Source organism: Pecten maximus, chromosome 1 (assembly GCF_902652985.1).
Source record: "Pecten maximus chromosome 1, xPecMax1.1, whole genome shotgun sequence".
Lineage (NCBI taxonomy): Eukaryota > Metazoa > Mollusca > Bivalvia > Pectinida > Pectinidae > Pecten > Pecten maximus.
The window spans coordinates 54,036,793-54,057,472 of record NC_047015.1 but is presented as its reverse complement, the minus strand read 5'-3'; the positions used below and the strand labels follow the sequence as shown (position 1 = coordinate 54,057,472).

The window sequence follows — 20,680 nt, the reverse complement described above, 5'->3', positions numbered from 1 at the left end:
TCGGGAGATAGATCACTTAGAAATATTATTGCTCTATAAAACTCTATAATTTAAACAGATAATTGTTCCAAGGTTGGAACAATCCTACAGTTTAATTTATTCCTTAAAACTTCCAGGCTTATCAATGTTTTATTTCCTGATTTCACTAAAGGATATTTCATCCCTTGTCCCGGAATTTGAACCTGCCTTTGAAAATTTCCACCTGAATGAATAATTAATTAAATCTCAACATAATCATGACGAGTCTAATTAAATAATTATTAACAGATGGTTATGGGACGCTCTTGGCATACATATATAGCATTGTGCACATTAATTTTGACAAGTGAAGGTCTTATGCAAAATCACTGTTGCCTCTACAGTATGATTTCCTATTATAAAGCCTTTCCTTATGAACAGAAGAATTTATAAAAATTTATCGTAAAATAAGATATGATGATTCTGGTCTAATGCCCCCCTCCCCTTCCATTCCCAATTCCTTTTTGGTGAAAAGTGCCCCCTATCGTTATTTCAGGTAATCCAATTTACACTACACGAAAATACATTCAATGTACAATATATAGTATTTTTGAAAATTTTTAACAGTTGCCATCTTTCCAACACATATGGTACATAACGATATTAGTGCTGCAATGATAATCCGCGGGACGATATATATTGCGGTGTAAATGGTACGGTTCAGTTAAGTGTTTTTTTCGCACAGGTATATATGCCCACAGTTTTCTGGTGGCTTAATTAAGCGCTTTCGTCGAGTGACTGTTTAGAATTAAAAGAACCTCCTGCTTAATTTTAATCACATATTTAATTTGCAAACATTTCGGATTTCATGAAACTCAAACAGATGGTATCAAATTTATTCTATTAATTATACGTATCGTACCGTGATAAACGCGTATCGTTGTAGCATTAAACTATATATAATCTGTCAAATGCCTGTCACCTTTACTGGGAAGGGGTTGGAGTATTAATGCAGAATACGAATTAGTTACAAGTTAGTGCAGAAAATCTAGCATATTTTAAAACCCAACATGCCTAGCTCTGACAATAACTAGATTTTAAATGGCATTTTAATTACTAAAAGGTATTTAAAAGCTATTTAAAGTAATTATCTTACAATTCTTTGAGACCTACACTCCCTGAAGATTTTCATAGAAAAACTCATATTGATCCTCATAGATAAGTTTAAGTCAAAGAAGTCGGTGACAATATTGGTTGTACTGTATATATATTGGCAAACGAAAGTTTTTTGGTAAAATTTTTGAGGCACAGATTTTACCCTTCTGATTGAAATTTGAGGTCAGAGGTCACTTACTATAGCTAGAATTCAAATGGTGATACCATATACAGTCAAACCTGTGTTAACGGGCACCTCTATATAGCGGGCACCTGTCTATAATGGGCACTTTCAATTCCCCCCCCCCCCCCCCCCCCCGAAAAGTTTTACTCTTTATTGAATCTCTATATAGCGGGACCTGCTCAACGCGGGCCAGCGGGCACCTTATTCTCATATATGTATTATCAAAAATAAAGGAGGGTGTTATTTTTAAGTCTTTAATATCACACAATGCCAGAGCGACATATACAGAGAGGGAGGGTTGGGACAGAGGGGAAGAAGGGAGGGAGGAAGGAGAAAAAAATGTATGCATCTTTCAACAGTTGAAACAACAAAACCTGTATTTTCAATATAAATATTGTAGAAAAATGTATGTAATAGTTCATACACAGCTTAAATTAGCTTTGTACTTTTTTTTCTTTTTTGAAAATCTCAATCTCAACATTAAATATTAAGTAAATATTTCAAAGTTAGGAAAATGATGTATCAGTTTAAGTATGTATACAATCACCCGGCTCTCCTTTGTTTGGACATTCTGGTGTCTCAAGCATGACTGGAATGTCATAGCGGAGAAAGATCTCATGATGATTAATACAATTCGTAAGTGTAAGTAACGGTAATAGATATGTCACTGATTTTACACACATGATGCAAAACTATCTCACCGTGTACTGTATATATGTACATCAATAAAATAATGGTACACACATTGTCTAGGCTATTAATTCTCGTCTCAGAGCCAACAAGTTTTGTTTGTGAAATGTAATTTATAAATCTGCAGATCCCTGAAAATGATCACAAAAGGTACGTTTTATTTCAAAAGGTTTTTATATTTATTTTTCAGGATTTTTTTTTTTCAAATCATACATGAAAGATACATTTTTACATAAATTTACATAACAATTACACAAAAAATCAAATCAGTTTTCGCTTTTTCCACTTTGAGGTGAAGGTAAATTAAAATACTTTAAAAAAAAACTTTCCCAACACAATTTTGATATTGTTTGCAAGTGTTTATATAAATATATATGTTTCATGAAAACATTTGCAGTCGTTCAAGTGTGACAATAATCTTGATAAAAATTTAACAGACACACACATGCAAACCATCACAAACCATTGTTACTCTGCTGTACAACAGATGCTCTTTGGGAACTTTACAGAGCCCCAAAACCTCAACCTGTTGATCACAACTTACAGCATGTGTCTGGTTAATAATAAGGTTAGGTGAACCCCCCCATATACAAAACTTTAAAGATTTGAAATGAGTCAGCAGTTTGTACAGTACAAAAGACATCATGATCAAAAGCCAGTTCAAAAAGTTATTTTTAGATGCAAGTGGCTTATAGTGATGTACCAAGCAAGAACCGTAACAGCAAATACAAGGTATTTAATTACATTTAATTAAAACAATTCTGATTGTCATATGTATGTATATATATATTCTCTGATAATTAATAATTATAATTTGAAAATAAAGGCATAGCCAGTAAAAACATGTACCATATATATATGGGACTATGAAGTCACAATCTTGAGTAGACATTTATATGTGAACCTGTAAATTATGTTAGCCCCACCCTCAACTGTATTTTTTCAGTTGATGAATAATTTTACCTTTTTTCTTAAATTTCTTAACCCACAAACTGCTATCAGAATTTATATATTACAAAACATGAATTTGAAATCAGTGTGAAATTTCTTTAATAAAATCCAACAAAAAAACTTGATTTCTGTTTGACTTTTTTAAGTATTACAAAATACATTACACAATTATTGCACAAGTTACTGATGACTGTACTAGAATTACACATGGTCCTCAACACAAAAACATGTTACATGTTTATAAATAGCTCTGACACATGATATTTGAGGCGTAGTATTCACATGGTTACGGCTGAGTCCAAAGGATGACTCCCACACTTTTATATGGCTACCCTGGTCATACAGTAGACCTATATACAGTGGTCATTTAAATCCCTGTGGATCTAGAAAATCCAAAACAAACATGGCCTATTATTTAATTTAAGTAGCCACTTCCTGCCCGTCAGTGGCTGGTCAGGGCCAGGTGTCACTGAGAACAGTAAAATATGACAATAAACACTCACGCTTAGTATCCATATTAGAGCCCTGGGTTGGACTGTGTGACCTGTTTTTTAAACTTTCATGTCCCACTTTTAAATGATCGTATAAATGATCTGGCATCATTGTGGTTTCATCGATAACGGGAAATACCTCCGCTAGGCAACTTGATTATAATATAAAAAGTCCTTTCTTTCCACACTAAATTCCAAAACGCGATAGGTCACAAGATCTACAGTCGTAGTGCTGCAATGGAATTTCTGTTTACTACACAATACACATGTTGGCCCTAGCCTGCTTGCCTGGGCTACTCCAAACCAATTACACACAATCACATCCTTATGAATCATCCACTCCCATTGGCTGAAAGCAAATATGTATACCACACCAGCCATGAAATCCCATTCATAGATTGGCATGACTCAACAGGCTTCTGTAATCTGATTGGATGACAAATGTTGGGTTTGTATGTCCATGGGATTCCCCAGCTAGCCACATGTGACTATCTACTATATGAATGCCTTCACACAGGTGATACCTACTGAAGGAGTTAGTAGTATGTACACATATACTATTAGCCTTAATTAGCTAAATTATGAGAGAAATGGAATTGAAAGAAGCAAAGGAGATGGGGAAATTAGCAAATGAAGACTATCTATCTTTTCATACATACCAAATCATACATACCCTTATAATCCATTTTTTTTTTTTTTTTTTTTACAAATGTCTAATTGATTATATTAATGAACATTATTATTTATTTTAAAATATACATGGATAATTTTGGTGTGAGGGTTGCACAATGGAAGTCTTTTTTTACATTTTCTATACACAAGTACTGCAGACAAGTCCGACTGGACAAAAGAGGAATGGAAGAAAGTAGAAAGAAAGAAATTATGTGGTGAGGGAAGGACCGAGATGGTTGCTGTTGAGGACACCACAGGACCAATTTCAATCAAGAACTCACTTTAATTCTAGCCGATTAATAGTCATAGGCTCTTTATCAATGAAGAGTTGATCGGAAAAGTGTGTGGTTAAGAGGAAGATAAATAGACAGAGAATTCAAACAAAGAGGATATTAAATGAAGATAATTGGGGGTCATTCATTTCACTTTATTATAGTCAATGCTTGCTAGATTCAGTGAATTACAGTCTCACACCAGATGTGAATCAATTAATATATATACCAAAAATGAACAGATGATGGGTCAAAAGTCAAAATGTAGGTCACCATGACCTAATTTTGATACACAGCACACCAATGTGAACCTATACCCAAAGTATGTATCAAGTTCCAGTAAAAATTTAGAAGTGTAATAGAGCTCAAACAAACTTTTTCTTAGAGGTAAATAGGTCAAAGGTCAAAATTAGGTCAGAGTGACCTAATTTTGGTACATGACACTCTGCAGCCAGATCACCAAGGTGAACCCATACTGGTACCCCTAGTACGACGTTCCAGTCACACATAGGTAGAAGATAAAGCCTAGGCCTGGACAAGATATATATAGCGGAAGGAAGGACAGAAGAATGGACGGAAACAACATAAAACTATAATCGTTCCCCCTATTTTCCTGTTGTGCAAAGAAAGGAAAAGAATTCAAAACTAAAGGCTGATCACAACCAACATTATAAACTTAAGTTCTGGACTAACAGGTAAAAGGATGATTTAGAAATGATAGAAAGAAGAAAGGAAAAGGTATAAATAAGAGATAGGAAAAAGGGATTGAAAGAAGGCAGGTATAGAAAAACACAAACAGACAGAGACAGGAAATATAATGAAGTGTAAAGGGGATTATGTATTACACTGAGTAAAATCTAAGTTAAGAGGGTAGGAGGACTAGCACGCAGAAAACATTGATAAGAACTGAACTTTGGAAGGGAGATAGGTATAATGAAGCTAGAACTAAATTGAAGTCAACATCATTCATTAAATTCTTCTGCACATATATCTAGAATGTTTATCTGTTCTGTATTCTGCAGAGCGAAACAATTTGTTGTATACAACTTGGTATCATGTTTAAGAAGGATTTTAATCTTGTTCTTAAAATTAAAAAAAAAAGTCAAATGAAACACATTGTCTCCTCTTCATTATTTATAAATTATGACAACATGAAATTTTCAAGAACACGTGGTAATATTAATCGTAGCAACCTAACTGAGTTCCAGCTATTAACACTTCCTAATTAACCAAAAGGTTATCTGTTTTTAAAATCCATTTTGGCCTAATTGTGCGACTGCAAGTGCTATGTGGGGATTGTCAGATGCTCTATTGATAATATCAACGGTAATATTTTGCTGTCAAATGATTACCTTCTAAGAGAATGACATTTAAAATCAAATTAAATCTAGTGTTCAATTTGCCTCCAAACATTTTAACAAAACTGCAAACTGGTTCTCCCATTTTGAATTTTCCTCTTGATTTAATCCGAATCCCCTCCCCCCCCCCCCCCCCCTCCTAATACATCCGTTCTAGTGTAATTATGCATCTCATCAATCTAAAATTAAAATATATCCACTCATGAAATTGTTTTTTTCAGTTTTATATGGCTGGCTTTTCAATAGTTTTTTATTTCCAAAACACACTTAAGATTATTTTGAAATATATATAAATTGAGAAAACAGAAACAAGGCACTATTATGCAACTTTAGATGCAGTAAGTAACTTAAATTTGTATTCAAATTAATATTTAAATGTTTTTTTTTCAACCATGCAAGAACAAATAAGATACTATTATTATATATATTATAACATGATGCATTATATAATTACAATGATGTCAAAATATGTGCTTAAGGATTTAATCAGTTTTAACACTGAAATATTTTCAACTGCAGTAAAACCTAGTCACAAAATTCCTCTCCTTTCATAATCTTGTGTAATGCATGGAATGCAGAAGTTCAAACTAGTGCTAGAACAGTTAGCAAAAAATGCTAACCAGATAACCAGGTCAGGCTAACCGAACCGTAACTGCAGATAACCGCCCTCTGGTGCGGAACTCTGCTATGGGATGATCAATGTAAAGGAATATTGTAGTACTGTACAATACACAAAAGCTTATTGGTTCACACACTGTTCTATGAATACAACAAACTGGGACAGATATTGCTAATCATTAATTTCATTTAAGGTTAACATGTACTTCCAGGAAACTAACAACAAAACTGTACGTCAATACGTCAACAAGTGTGACATGTGCTGTGTAGTTCTAATGCGCATCCTACCTGCACATTCATGATTTCCATTAACTGACAGTACAAATCTCGCTCACTCATATGCTTGTTGGAGACAGACAAATTCGCACTGAAAAGTTTAATAATATTTACGTTATAATACTTAATATGATCTTGGCTGCTAAAATGTACATAAAAAGAAACAAAACCAGTAAATAGTTTTACTTCAAGAGAATGCTTATATTGTATGGATACAGAGATTTGAACAGTGGAGAAGGGGTTTGCGGAACCTTTTACCACAGAGGACATGTACTAATAAGGTTTTTGGATTTCAAATGATAACTGGATAAGACTTATATTCGGTAAGACCAAACCGAACTGTGAACCAGATATCCCTTCTGGCACTAGTTCAAACAATCTTCTTGAATAAAGATTTGCATCATAAACAAGAAATCCTTAATATTCGATGATGAATAGTTATAATGTACCTCAGTTTTGAAGACAGCATATAGTACCTAATTTATATGATCATTGTGTGCATGTGTTAAATGTCGGAGTGTGGTCTTTGCATAACTTAAATGCACAATGTGCTGATGGGTCTTATTTACGCTATTCAGTGAGGTAGCCACAAGCTACTACAAGGAGAACCCACCTCAAAATGACATTGGCCTGGCTGTCAATTCATAAAGTGACAATTTACTCAAATGCAATTTGTTTGTCTTCTTCAAAAAGAAAAACAAATAAATTGTAAGATTAAGGATTTAATTTGCAATTTCTGCAAATTGTGCCATATAATTCATGAAAATTCATCAAAACCAAGTTTATATTTTTCATAGCAGCTACACAGTCAACAGAGACCTACATGTGTTTGGCCGATATTAGGATATGGATAAGATGAGGTCAATAACTAATAGGTTAAGATCTACACAGGGAGTGGTGTCCTGGAGCTGTATAAATAGGTCAGCTGAAATCAATATCAAATGTGCTATTTATAGTACAGCAACCTATAAATACATACATAAGTACAACATACATGTCCTTATAATACCAGATGTGTCAATTTAATCTGTTCACTATATATTACACTATATATCAAATTCATATGTCTGTTGACCGTATTTATGGCTATTTAAGTATATATAGTTTGTACACAAAATCTGCTTTTTCACTTTAGCGTTGGCCTTAGCTTTTCCCCCCAATAATTTGGGATGGGGGGGGGGGGGGGGGACTTTTGGTTAGGCAAATGTGTAATTATGGTGAATTGGAAAGGAAATTTTGAAGAATTAACTACATGCAAGCGTTGGGAATTTGACTTAATTAAATATGAAATCATTGCAATTGGAAATGGGCAATGGGGACCTTCATATCACAAGCCTCAAAACCCCTCAGAACAAATCCTACAATTATACTGGACTGGGAAGGAAATTTTCAGCTGTAAACAGTAAATTTTGAGATTTAGACTTTTTAAACATTAAATAATTTAAATTCAGAATGATACGGTACATGTGTTGACCATGAAAATCCATCAGAGATGTTGATTCATTTCTGTACATTTCTTGATATAAATCTTCATACCAGTAAAAAATAATAATTTGTAACAGTTTGTGGCGTCTGTTAGCAATATATACATATTTAATATATAAATATATAAAAAGATTGACACATAACATAGTCTTCGTTAAGCATTAGCACTTGGTCCATATATAGTAAAAAAAAAAATGCCCTTTCTCTCAAACATGGAAGCTTTTCAGACTGTTTATATATAAACAGTGTGAAGAGCTTCCATGATGGATTGAAAGTATAATATAATAAAAAGTCTGTAGATCTCCCATAATGGAGCAAAGGCAATAATTTGAGTCTGTGTAAGTTTTTTTTTACTATTTTCAATACATATACAGGGCTTTTTCTAATTAATAAAAAAATTCCCAATTGAAATTATTTCATATTTAAGCCAAATTCCCAAAATTTGCAGTTAATTCCTGAATTTTTTTTCCTAATTCACCAATTTTCCTCCCAAAATGAGACAAAAGACTCTCTCCAAAACCAGTGAGAAAAAGCCCCAATATATGACATATATATATATATATATAAAAAAAAACCAACTTCATGACAAACGTTCTATCAATATAATGTATACGTAACCTAGATTTAGACAGATCTAGATTGATTGATGTTAAATTTCATATCTGGCTTAGTACAAGCATATATATATACTGACGTTCACATACACAGTATCGGAGCAAAATAGAAATATGGTGACACTTCTATACAAAAATTAATCAACGGCTACAGATTGTGTTGATGAATAATTTATACTACAATGCTAACGATCTTCATGATTTGAGATCTAGAGAAAGCCTACATAGATGAACTTGGAATCAGACATGATGTTCAGACACAATATGACAAAATTTTAGGTTTCAAAATTTTCCAGCAGCTCTTCAAATTCCTATCATCTGATGATGAACAGGAAGCTAATTATTGAATACAAAATGGTTTTAAGTAAATTCTTACTTCTGACCTAAAATTAAAATACCACAAAAATCAAGATGCAGGTTTTGGAGAATATGGTAATAACTTTTTAAAAGTTTAGATAATACTGAATAGCTATAGGCCAAAGGGACTCTCAAAAACAATAAATCTATTCATACTTTAGCTATAAAAAGCTTTCACGATGCATTCCTATGTAAGAAAGTTCACTTATACAGTTTCCGTAATGGTGGGATCAAGGTCACACATGACTGAATTCGGATCAGAGTCAATCCACGCAGACAGCTCTATTTACTTAGCACAGGCCTTATTAGATAAAATCTAAAACACTCGCCACAAGACCATCTCTCACAAGGAATATGAAACTGACGGAGTTTGATGATGGTGTATTTTATCCTTCATACATTTTCATCTAAAACTTAGTTCAGACAAAATAATTATTTAAAATTATATAGTAATTATAAAGTCAGTTTGTTTTTATTTATTTATTTAAATTAATTTTTTTTTTTTGCGATTTGATAAAGAAAAACAAAATAGATTGAATCTGCAAATTTGTTAAGGACGGACAAAAGTAAATAAAGAAAGAGCCAGCAGAACGTGCAAGCTCGGTATACAGCGGGGATTAATCGTGTTTAATATAATTAAATGTATTCAAAAAACTGCAGACTTCCCTAACATCTGAAGCAATGCTTAAAGAGTTTATAATAAAGCACATATGTATTTTTGTATCTTTTATTACAAAGTGATATCAAAGCCTTGTTAATTGTATGTACAGCTGATCTGAGCATGCACAGACTTGTAGGTACAATGTATGCATGTCTGGGTGTTTTGTGAAATCTAGGTCACTGGGGCAAACTGCTTGCAGAGCTGTGGGGAGGGGGGAGGGGGGAGCGAGAGAGAGACTAGAGCAAAATGACAAGAAATATGATGAGAATGAGATGCAACAATTTTATAAACATGACTTATGGATCTATAAAAAGGAAACGTAATTAAAATTATGTAATTAATCCAGACATAACATGCTTTAGAATAAACTTGACAATTAATTATTCAAATTCTAGATCTGCTGAAGAGAAATTTATAGAAACTTTAATGCATACAATAAATACACATACATTTACACAACCTTGGATTTTCTAATATCATGCATTAAAATCTAACAGATCACTGCTTTATTTATTTATTTATTTATTCTGATATTTTAACCTTGAAATTATACTTTAGAATTGGTTATTAATTACTTGCTTTTTCTTATTGCTAAAAAAGAATTTGTGAATCTTTGAGGACCTACGATATGTCAGCACATGTGATGCAGTGGAATAAGCTGCAGGCATTTCTGGCTAGGGGATTAGGTGCTATAGATTATGAGTTTGAGGTGCTGCTGCCAGGGCAGCAAGGAGTCAGAAAATTGTCTTTCTTTGTCATACAGCTTTACAAATTCATGCTAATGATGGGCCCCGCAATAATTCAGGTCAGTTAAAGTGCTGGCCACCTAGCCTCAGGTGAAGATCCAAGGTGTGTGGTTCGACGTCCCGAAATTTGTCGGAACATGCTTCTCAAGAAGCTGAGGAATGGGCCAGTCTGTACTGTCGCGGTCTTATAGTTGCTGTGGATGACATATGCGACGAGCCACCCAAATGTTGTTCAGTGAGGTAGTCACCAACAATTTCAAGGAGACCACGCATCAAAATGACCCTAAATGCATGTTCACAAGAGGATAAAAAACCCAGCAAACAAACAAACATGCTTGTCTAAAAATGCAATACTTTTAACTTTATGCATGCAAATTCAAATAATTCATTTAAAGTCTAAAATATTGCAAAATTCAAGTCTTGACAGACATAAAATTTGCTAAAACAAGGAAACATTTGGACCCTGTGACCTTGAATTTAGGTCAAGGTCATTTATTTGAACAACTTGATGGCCCTTCATCTAGCACTCTACAGGTCAAATATCAGATCTCCGGACCTCCGGGTTATTGAGAGGAGGATTTTAGCCTATTTGACCCCTGTGACCTTGCATGTGAGTCAAGACCAGTATTTTGAACAAACTTGGTAGCCCTTCACATCGGCATGCTACATGCACAAGTCTCTGGGCCTCTTGCTGATTGACAAAAATAGTTTTTAAAGATATTAGCATATCTGACCCCTATTACCATGAATTTGAATCAAGGTCATTTTTTAAACAAACTTGGTAGCCCTCCATCCCAGTATGCAACAGGCCAAATATCAAGTCTCTGGCCCTCTCAGTTATTGAGAAGTTGTTTAAAGGAAAAGTTGATGCCGCTGTCTAAACGGACAGACGCCATATATATATATACCACATCATATACTCACTTGCCCTTCAAGCAAGTGAGCTGAAAATGGCAATGACAGCCTCGTCAGAATATTTTTAAACAAATGTCTGCTGCCGGTCTCGGATGCTGACTTGATGTTTACCAATTCTGCTACATGTAATTTGTGGAGGCTGAAGTTTAGCCTATGAAAGCAGAAAGGCCTTGAGGAAAAGTCTTTTTTGTTGTTTAAACATGCAATATATTGATGAACTTTCAATGAATTATAGCCATTAGTGTTCCTTTTAGAATGAGATAAAACTTACAAAATGATTCACTGATAATTATTCATATTAAGAAAATGAATATTCATGAGTGAGTGACAATCAAGGCATATAAATCGATTGTAGTACTGGTAGTTGACACAAATAATATGCTGTGCATGATTTCTACAGGTATTATATATACATTTTTATTTCTGTTAAAAAGTCTTAATAGATTTTCCCATAAATGTATCCAAGAAGACAAGTACTTGCTATGAAATATACATATAAAAACTAAAGTCAAGGTAAGCGTCACCTATATTTCTGTATAGATCAATGACCTCCCATTCATATATATATATGTATTATTCTCTTGGGCCATTGTCATGATCACATGACCTTACACTCTATACCATGTATTACTCCCTCCTGGGCGATTGTCACATGACCTCCCTCTCTATACCATACTATTACTCCCTCCTGGGCCATTGTCACATGACCTCCCACTCTATACCATGTATTACTCCCTCCTTGGCCATTGTCACATGACCTCCCACTCTATACCATGTATTACTCCCTCCTGGGCCATTGTCACATGACCTCCCTCTCTATACCATGTATTACTCCCTCCTTGGCCATTGTCACATGACCTCCCTCTCTATACCATGTATTACTCCCTCCTGGGCCATTGTCACATGACCTCCCTCTCTATACCATGTATTACTCCCTCCTTGGCCATTGTCACATGACCTCCCACTCTATACCATGTATTACTCCCTCCTCGGCCATTGTCACATGACCTCCCACTCTATACCATGTATTACTCCCTCCTTGGCCATTGTCACATGACCTCCCACTTTATCTATACCATGTATTACTCCCTCCTCGGCCATTGTCACATGACCTCCCTCTCTATACCATGTATTACTCCCTCCTTGGCCATTGTCACATGACCTCCCACTCTATACCATGTATTATTCCCTCCTCGGCCATTGTCACATGACCTCCCACTCGATACCATGTATTACTCCCTCCTCGGCCATTGTCACATGACCTCCCACTCTATACCATGTATTACTCCCTCCTGGGCCATTGTCACATGACCTCCCACTCTATACCATGTATTACTCCCTCCTCGGCCATTGTCACATGACCTCCCACTCTATACCATGTATTACTCCCTCCTCGGCCATTGTCACATGACCTCCCATTGCAATACATGTATTACACATACATGTATAATTTCATTTCAAGGAAGGAAATACATAAATTCCATATATAGGGAACATAATCGACTGCATAAAGTTTTAACAAGTTTCTTTTTATGCATTTAATAAGGACCCTTCAAATAGATTTAGAAAATGTCTGTACAACACAAATGCGCCACCTCCTATGCATCAATATTAATGCATTCTGTGCAGAATGGGTCAAAGGTCATCTTTGATCCTTTAACCTTGACCAATATGACCACCAGAATATGTTCAGGTGTCAAACTTGACGTTATGATACTTCGGCAGGACTCTATAACATTTTTTGACAGACAGATATTTGTACTTGCACTTTTGAAACATGAGGGGTAAAATTTTGGCCGACATCTTTGAGTAATTTTTTTTTCTCAAATCACAGGTACCTCAAAGATACGTCAGTAACTCAAAACAGAGTGGTTGGATAATTCAAATATAGTACTAGTAGGGGTAATTATAGCACATGATGTTCACACAAGTTTTTAGAGGTAATTAGCAAATTTTATTGGGTATTTTACACTTGTACACAGCTTACCTGGAGTACCGCTGTGGTATAAGATATACATGTATATGTTGAGGGATTCTCGAGATATGTCACTGATTCAGAGTTGGATAGGATGCAGCGAGATGCAATGGGTAACTAGGGTAACACAAGTTTATTTATATACCTCTATAAAATGGCAGGGAGTGACGGGCATCAACAACAGTTGAACCAGTATTTCTGCCTAATCACAACATCATCAACTTTCTTTTTCGAGGATGAAGATACCAGTACACACAACATATTAAAGCAAATTACAATGCTTTTCATGTGTTTATGGTATCGGACTAAATATAACAGAAAAGGAATGCAAAGAATGGGACTCTAACCCAGGACATCCAAACTCTGGACATATCATGAGATGCTCTAAACATTCGAGCTACAATTGGCAAGATCCCTTACGAGTCACGGAGCAGAGCGAGCAGAAGGCCGCTATCAGTATATAGCACTGCAGGTTTCATACCATCGCCTACTAACTTCTTCACGCTAGAGGGAATTCCATTTAGCTGATCAGTCGGTAGAGCAGCAGACTAACAACACGAGGGACATGGGTTTGATCCCCGGAGGACGCACCGATTGGCAATACACGCTTTTCTGTTGAAAGTACAACTGGTATGAAACATGAACCATCTTGACCCTCAGGTTATGAAGGGAATTTCTACCGCTCACTGAAATTATCCCATACTAGGAAAAGGCATTATTGGAAGCAAGGAATAAATCTTTTGTTAAGGAATTCTGTGATTTTCCTAAGCTATGATCAAATTTCAAGGTAAGGAATTTCTTAAGTTTAGGAAATTTGATGAAACTGGGACTGGATAACGGAAAACAGTTTAATACCTTCATATATATAGGCCTATATATACATCTATGTCGAAGAAAAGGGTGCAATTAAAAACAAATGCCGACAGAGCCTAACTCGGATCCCGCCTAAAGTGAGTAAAAAATAACATATGTTCTATCATTTGATTGACAGAGAACATATTTAACACTATATTTGATATAAAGCCACACAGATCTGCTCCGTTTACACTGGAAAACCAAAGGCGATTGGTATTTTAAATCCTGATTTAATGGAGAATTGATTTTAATTACATATATAGCTTTCATAATTTCATAAGTGGTTGCAAAATCAGTCAACTTATCTTGAATAATGTCAATCTATGAATCATAACACATGCAATAGAGGTGCTTTATTATGTAATTATTTGTATTGCGCCATTACAAAAATAATGCCATGGTTACAGATATATTGGTGATATTTTGACAGATAGTTAAATGGTAATTTTAAGAATTATTTGAATAAGAAGACGAGACAGACATTCTGAATAGATGAATATATATATATATATATACTTGTCTGTACTGTCGTTATTACTAATTGACAATTATCATTACAATATAAAGACTTATGTCACAAATTATACAGGAGGGATTAAAATTAAAAAAAAATTAATTGACTTACACATAGTTACATGATACAGACAATTATTCTCCTTTATTTTGAAACAATTCATAAATAAAAATATTTAGAAAACACCTTATGAAAGTAGTCAAGGTATTTCAATATATAGCTTTACTGACAAGAATAGTTCATTATTTAGTAATACTAGGAAGTTGTATATTCTGTGTGTGTTTGGATTATTTTTAACTGACACGGTAAACGATCATTTATGTGAGAAGACGGCGTGTACGTTAAGTTGATTATGTAAGGTAAGTTTTCAGCAGTTACTTAAGGTGTTAATATTTCGTCAATTGACAGGAGACAGTGCGCAAAAGTCAGGGTGTGCGCACACACTACTGAGTGGGTCAGTGATCTTGACCTAAAAAAAATGGTGATCCTCTCTCATCTCGTGGCTAAAGTCTCGAATCTTTTTGCAAGAATGGAACAGTAGCTAGTGCAAATTTAGATAATGCAAAGTCATTTATGATACACGACTGCTGCAAACTAGCGTAATTCGAGCGTGCAGCCCCCACTTACCTGGCATCCTAAACGTCAGACGCTATGTCCCAAGTCATTCGAACCGACACGAGCAGCAAGCTCTTTCCTGGTTTCGGTTTTTCGCCGCACAGTCAGCGAGTTGACCTCAGATTGTCTCCAAATACGACAGCTGTGTAGTTGAATGTCTACTGAAATCAACTAGTGGATGCGATTGTGCAAATCCCGCTTCAAAATAGTAAAATATTGCCAAATATTTGGTGACCTCGGCGGCTCTGTTGCAAACGGATGCGCCAGTGTTCTGAAGAGGGAAACCCACTGACGTCACGCATGACTCACGCGATAGACGGGCTTGCCCTCCCTAAGCTGTCATGGGTTGCCTTAGCACTTGCATCAACAAACAATACCTTTTCGTGTTTTCTTTTTATTATCCTTACAAATCAATAATTTTCAAACATCTCCGATAAAGATAAAATTAATAAAATCACAGTTAAAACATTTTGTTTACATTTCTTGTTTTCAACTACGCGCACCAAAAGGAAATAATATCTGTCACGTGATTACAAAATGGAGGACAAAGATTTGTCAGTAGTCTGAAAACGGAGCTGTTTACAAAGAGTCACCAACAAGGATATAAATGAGCGCCCAGGACGGATCTATTAAGAATTGATAATTAATGTATGCTATGATAAATTTGTAACTATGTCTGAATTAGAAGCCACGGACTCCGAAACGTATATAAAAGAATGGTTTGTGGACATTCTCCATCAATTTCCTCATGTGGATTTTTCGTTCAAAACAGTCAACTCTACATTTAAGCCAGACAGTATCAGTTACAGAGAGGTAAATCAACGTATTTCTATATAGATATAGATATACTGGATACATACATGTTAATTTTTAATCATGATCACAAATACTTTTTTGAAGGATCCGATACACTTACAGTGGTGCTATTTTTAGCTCGTATTTAATTTTCGACCACTGTATGTAGTTCTACTGCAGTACAGTATATGCATATGGCTTCTGTCCATAAACTGATAGTTTTTTTGTGAATATTAAGTTGATTAATCAATCATAGCCCAAATGATTAATACAATAACGACTCGGGGGTCAAATTGATAAATATTAAAATGAAAATTATAATTTTTCCTACAACTAGATCTAGAGCTATTCATATCACTCAAAACTATGAGTAATTGATAAGATGAGTCAAGACTCAACAACAACCAGGAACTGTGATTCTGGTCACATCACAGGTGCCTGACTCATTTAGTGAAATAATAACATTGTATAAGAGTACTTACTCTTCATACAAGTACTCTTATAAGTTATATGTTATTATTTCGTAAAAAGGAGTCCGGCACCTGTTGTCACATTTGACGGGTTGAGAACTCACCCAGAAAGTCAAGACACTCTTGATTTCTCAGAGAAGTTTCTATTTTCAGATTGTGAGTACACCCTATATTTTAAAAACATCAAAATTTTGGATTAATTTTGCTATAATCAATTCTTAATTCGTACCTTTTTTGAAATTGCTAATAGTAATAATATTTTAATAATATATAAGACTTTTTGGTTTTTGCAGATTTTCACCAATTCTATAGTGTCCAAAATCATTTTTCGGAAGTTGGAAAACCCAAGAAATAAACAAGAGTTAGATATTGATAATATTAGCAAAGAGGTGGGGTTTTCAATCAAATATACCAGAGTATGAAATTTTGACATTTATATACTGTAGCTTTAATTGTGTGCCTTAATTTTGTTATGATTTAGAAATGTGCGAAAGTTTGAGTGCGCCAAAATTAATACGTTTACAGTAGGCCTACCTACCTGATTTTATAATGATTTTTTTTGCTCATTAAATGAAATTGTGGGTTATAATATTGTAAAGAACATTTCATGGGAATTATAAACAAATAACTTTTGTGCTGTTTTTTTCAGGCAGTATTTTTCCTATGCTCCCTACCCGTGATATGGTGTGTGATTTTTCTTCTGCTCACCTCATGTTGCCTCTGTCTACAATGTATCAGGAAGCCGCCACAAAAAACCGACAAATCAACGTGTCTCAGGGTATCCCTCTTCATCATCATCTTCCTGTCAATGTGAGTGTTTTTCCATGTCTCGTCATATAATACTATGTAATAGAGCATTCCATGTCTCCGTCATATAATACTATGTAATAGATTATTCCTTGTCTCCGTCATATAATACTATGTAATAGAGCATTCCATGTCTCTGTCATATAATTCTAGGAGTTTCTAGGGGTTGCAGCGATGCTTTTTCAAGTATAATGCTCCGTATAATTCCAGATTCCCTATAGCTACATGAGTACCTATGTAACAGAGTGCATAATTCATTAAATCTAAATCACTGCCTCTGCTAGGGATCGAACCTGGAACCCCTTGCTTACTAGACTTATGCTCAACCGTTAGAGCTAAAGAGGAGATGTCTGTAGCCGAGAGCTCGAGGTATATTAATATATTGCGGCTAGGATTTTACCAGGGATACCACAGTGTGTATACATATTATATAATTGTAGCCGCAGTGAACTGGGCTGGACACTGGTGACTAGCTAGATATAGGTAGCTCAAATAGTTAGTGTCTCTAAAAAAATTCAAGAGTTCAGCAGGTGCAGGGTTTGAGTCCCTGACTTAACTAAGCATCTGTCAATAGTTGTCCCTGACTTAACTAAGCATCTGTCAATAGTTGTCCCTGACTTAACTAAGCATCTGTCAATAGTTGTCTCTGACTTAACTAAGCATCTGTCAATAGTTGTCTCTGACTTAACTAAGCATCTGTAAAGAGTTCAGGAGGTGCAGGGTTTGAGTCCCTGACTTAATTAAGCATCTGTCAATAGTTCAGGAGGTGCAGGGTTGGAGTCCCCGACTTAACTTAGCATCTGTCAGGAGTTCAGGAGGTGCAGGGTTGGAGTCCCCGACTTAACTAAGTATCTGTCAGGAGTTCTTGAGGTGCAGGGTTGGAGTCCCCTGACTTAACCAAGTTTCTGTCAAGCGTTCAGGAGGTGCAGGGTTGGAGTCCCTGATTTAATTAAGCATCTGTCAAGAGTTCAGAAGGTTCAGGGTTGGAGTCTCTGACTTAACTAATTAGTTTCTGTCAGGCGTTCAAGGTGCAGGGTTCGAGTCTCTGACTTAATTAAGTATCTGTCAAGAGTTCAGGAAGTTTCATATTTGGAGTCTCAGACTTGATTGATTTCCCATGAAATGTGATATTGGGTCTAATATATGTCTTTTTGAGGTAGGAGGTTTTGTTGAAGGAAGGAGGGATGGTGCAGAACTGATTTGGGCTGAATACTCCAATGGCTATGATGTCCATCGAGAGTTTGGAGGTCCCTGGTTGAGTGATTTTGTAGGTCTGAACAATGATCATTGCATTATTGTCCTTTCTTACCGGTATTCCTCAGTGTTGACCTGTATTGGAATGAGAGGAAAGGAGTTCCACCGATGCACATGTATTGATTCTCACCTTTTTGTGTCATTAACAGAAAATTTAATTTCAGCAAAAAAATTCAGTCCAGGAAAAGTGTTGGCTGAATTCTGACTAAGATTATAGTTTACAGTATAGGTTATCAGTGCGAGTCCTTTAGATTTTTTTTATTTTATTTGTTCACTATTATTGTCTTTCAGCCTTTCATGATCAGCAGAGAAATGTCCTACAGAACAGGGCTAGACATAAATAGTAAATGAATAAAAGCAATGCAGTGTTTTTGGATTTTCGACAATACTGCTATATATAGACAGTATGTTTATTAAAAATTCTTTATTCATCTTTGCAGAGGAATTTTAACTCCTGGTTTCTATGGCAATGAACAAACGAGTAAAGGTGTGGGCAAATTTGTAGAGGCTGTAAAGGATACCAACGAGACAATAACAGAAGCGGTAGACACCGTAAGTCATATAATTTTAATATAACCATAAATTGTTTTAATTTTTGTCTCGCCAGGATGATGTCCAGGGGAGCTATTGCTATATTCCCCTGTTGGTGTCCCTAGACAGCTAGGTTAAGGTTTTTATATAACAGTGTTATGTCAATACTAATGAGGATACAGCTAAGATAATTGACATGTTTGCTCCTTGTGACAAGACCTTTCCATTGGTACTACAATTACGGAACTGCTGACCTTGACCTTTGACCTACTTTTTAGAAACTATAACCTTAGCCACTGTATATTTACAGAGCTTCCATATTTGACTGATGTTTTCTTGTGACAAGGAACCTGCTGACATTTACTTTGACCTTTGTCCTACTTTGAATAAAATCAGTTCCGAATTTCAACCCACCTGACGAGCTATGATCGAGCTATGTTGTCTTTTGACAACTTTTATTACCATAAAGTTTAAAAATAAAAAAAAAAACCAGATCAGATATGGATTTAAGTGGAAAGAACTTTAGATGATGATTAAAAAGGGTAAAGAATATCATAGTTTTTCACATTTGCAAAAATAGCGTATTAAGTTGAGCTCAACAACATTGTATGTGATGCACACTTGTAAATCAAAGCTTTGGATGTTTGTTTCTTCTCTGAAATAAATATTCTATGAACAGCCAGGGTCATTTTGAGATTGTTCTCCTTGTAGTAGCTGGTGACTACCTCATTGAATATCATATATATGGGAATCCTGTCACATACTGTCTAAACAACTTGTAAATTGACTGCCCATGGGGACACAGATGATTCATTGTTGATGTTGAGAAAAATTAATTTATGTGAAACTTAACTAAATATTTGGTGTTTGTGCTTTAGTTGGGTACACTGAACGACTTGGCTAAAAGCATCTCAGAGAGGAGTGTACTGGCCCTGGAGAATGTCATACGGCAGTACACAAACGAGTCTGTCAGGACATCACTGGAATCTCTCACCAACGACATCACAGAAGCCGCAAAGAAAGCAAGAGGTGATGTGGCCTCGATCAGACTAGCCACACCCAATATAACCCTGTATTATATAGTACAGGATACGACAGACTACGAATTTTACAGGTCAGTCTACCTTTGTTTCAGGGAGAAATGCACTTTAATTTATTGCTAGTGCAGGTCACCGGATACCCAGTTCACGGTTTGGTTGGAACCTCCCGATCTAAAGTGTTATCCAGTTAGCATTTAAACTATCCGATATCTGTCGCCTCCTGTATATGTACAGCAAAGGGCACCGTTCAAATATCCAAGTTTATTTAGTTACAATTTGTTGTTTTCTGAAGTACAGTGTAAACCTGAATGAAATTGACTGCTAGCAGTATCTGTTGTTTCAGTGGGTTGTACATTGTTGTATAACGAACAGCATATGATTACCAATGTGAATAGTATAGTTACGATTTTGACGTCCTACA

The 20,680-nt window shown here is 35.4% G+C and overlaps 2 protein-coding genes across 9 annotated transcripts in view; one reads left to right on the top strand and one right to left on the bottom strand.

Moving 5' to 3' along the window:
* The window catches only part of LOC117338058 (dual specificity mitogen-activated protein kinase kinase 6-like), a 34,745-nt gene extending 19,096 nt beyond the window's left edge, over nucleotides 1-15,649 (bottom strand). Inside the window, exon 1 of one of the 2 annotated variants that reach the window (XM_033899237.1) lies at nucleotides 15,375-15,649. In XM_033899237.1, the coding sequence (XP_033755128.1) occupies nucleotides 15,375-15,381 (7 nt within the window). In that variant the 5' untranslated portion in view covers nucleotides 15,382-15,649. Of the gene's footprint in view, nucleotides 1-3,441; nucleotides 3,807-15,374 lie in introns of those variants that run through there. The other variant, XM_033899226.1, reaches the window with a different exon arrangement.
* A 54-nt stretch (nucleotides 15,650-15,703) lies between these two features.
* LOC117338010 (protein tweety homolog 1-B-like) overlaps nucleotides 15,704-20,680 on the top strand; it is a 28,586-nt gene continuing 23,609 nt past the window's right edge. For all 7 annotated transcript variants that reach the window (XR_004534949.1, XM_033899215.1, XM_033899199.1 and 4 more), the window contains exons 1-4: nucleotides 15,704-16,175; nucleotides 17,277-17,437; nucleotides 19,129-19,240; nucleotides 20,098-20,333. Coding sequence is in view for 6 of the 7 variants with exons in the window: in XM_033899215.1 (XP_033755106.1) it covers nucleotides 16,035-16,175; nucleotides 17,277-17,437; nucleotides 19,129-19,240; nucleotides 20,098-20,333 (650 nt within the window). In the remaining variant the exon portion in view is untranslated. The remainder of the gene's footprint in view (nucleotides 16,176-17,276; nucleotides 17,438-19,128; nucleotides 19,241-20,097; nucleotides 20,334-20,680) is intronic.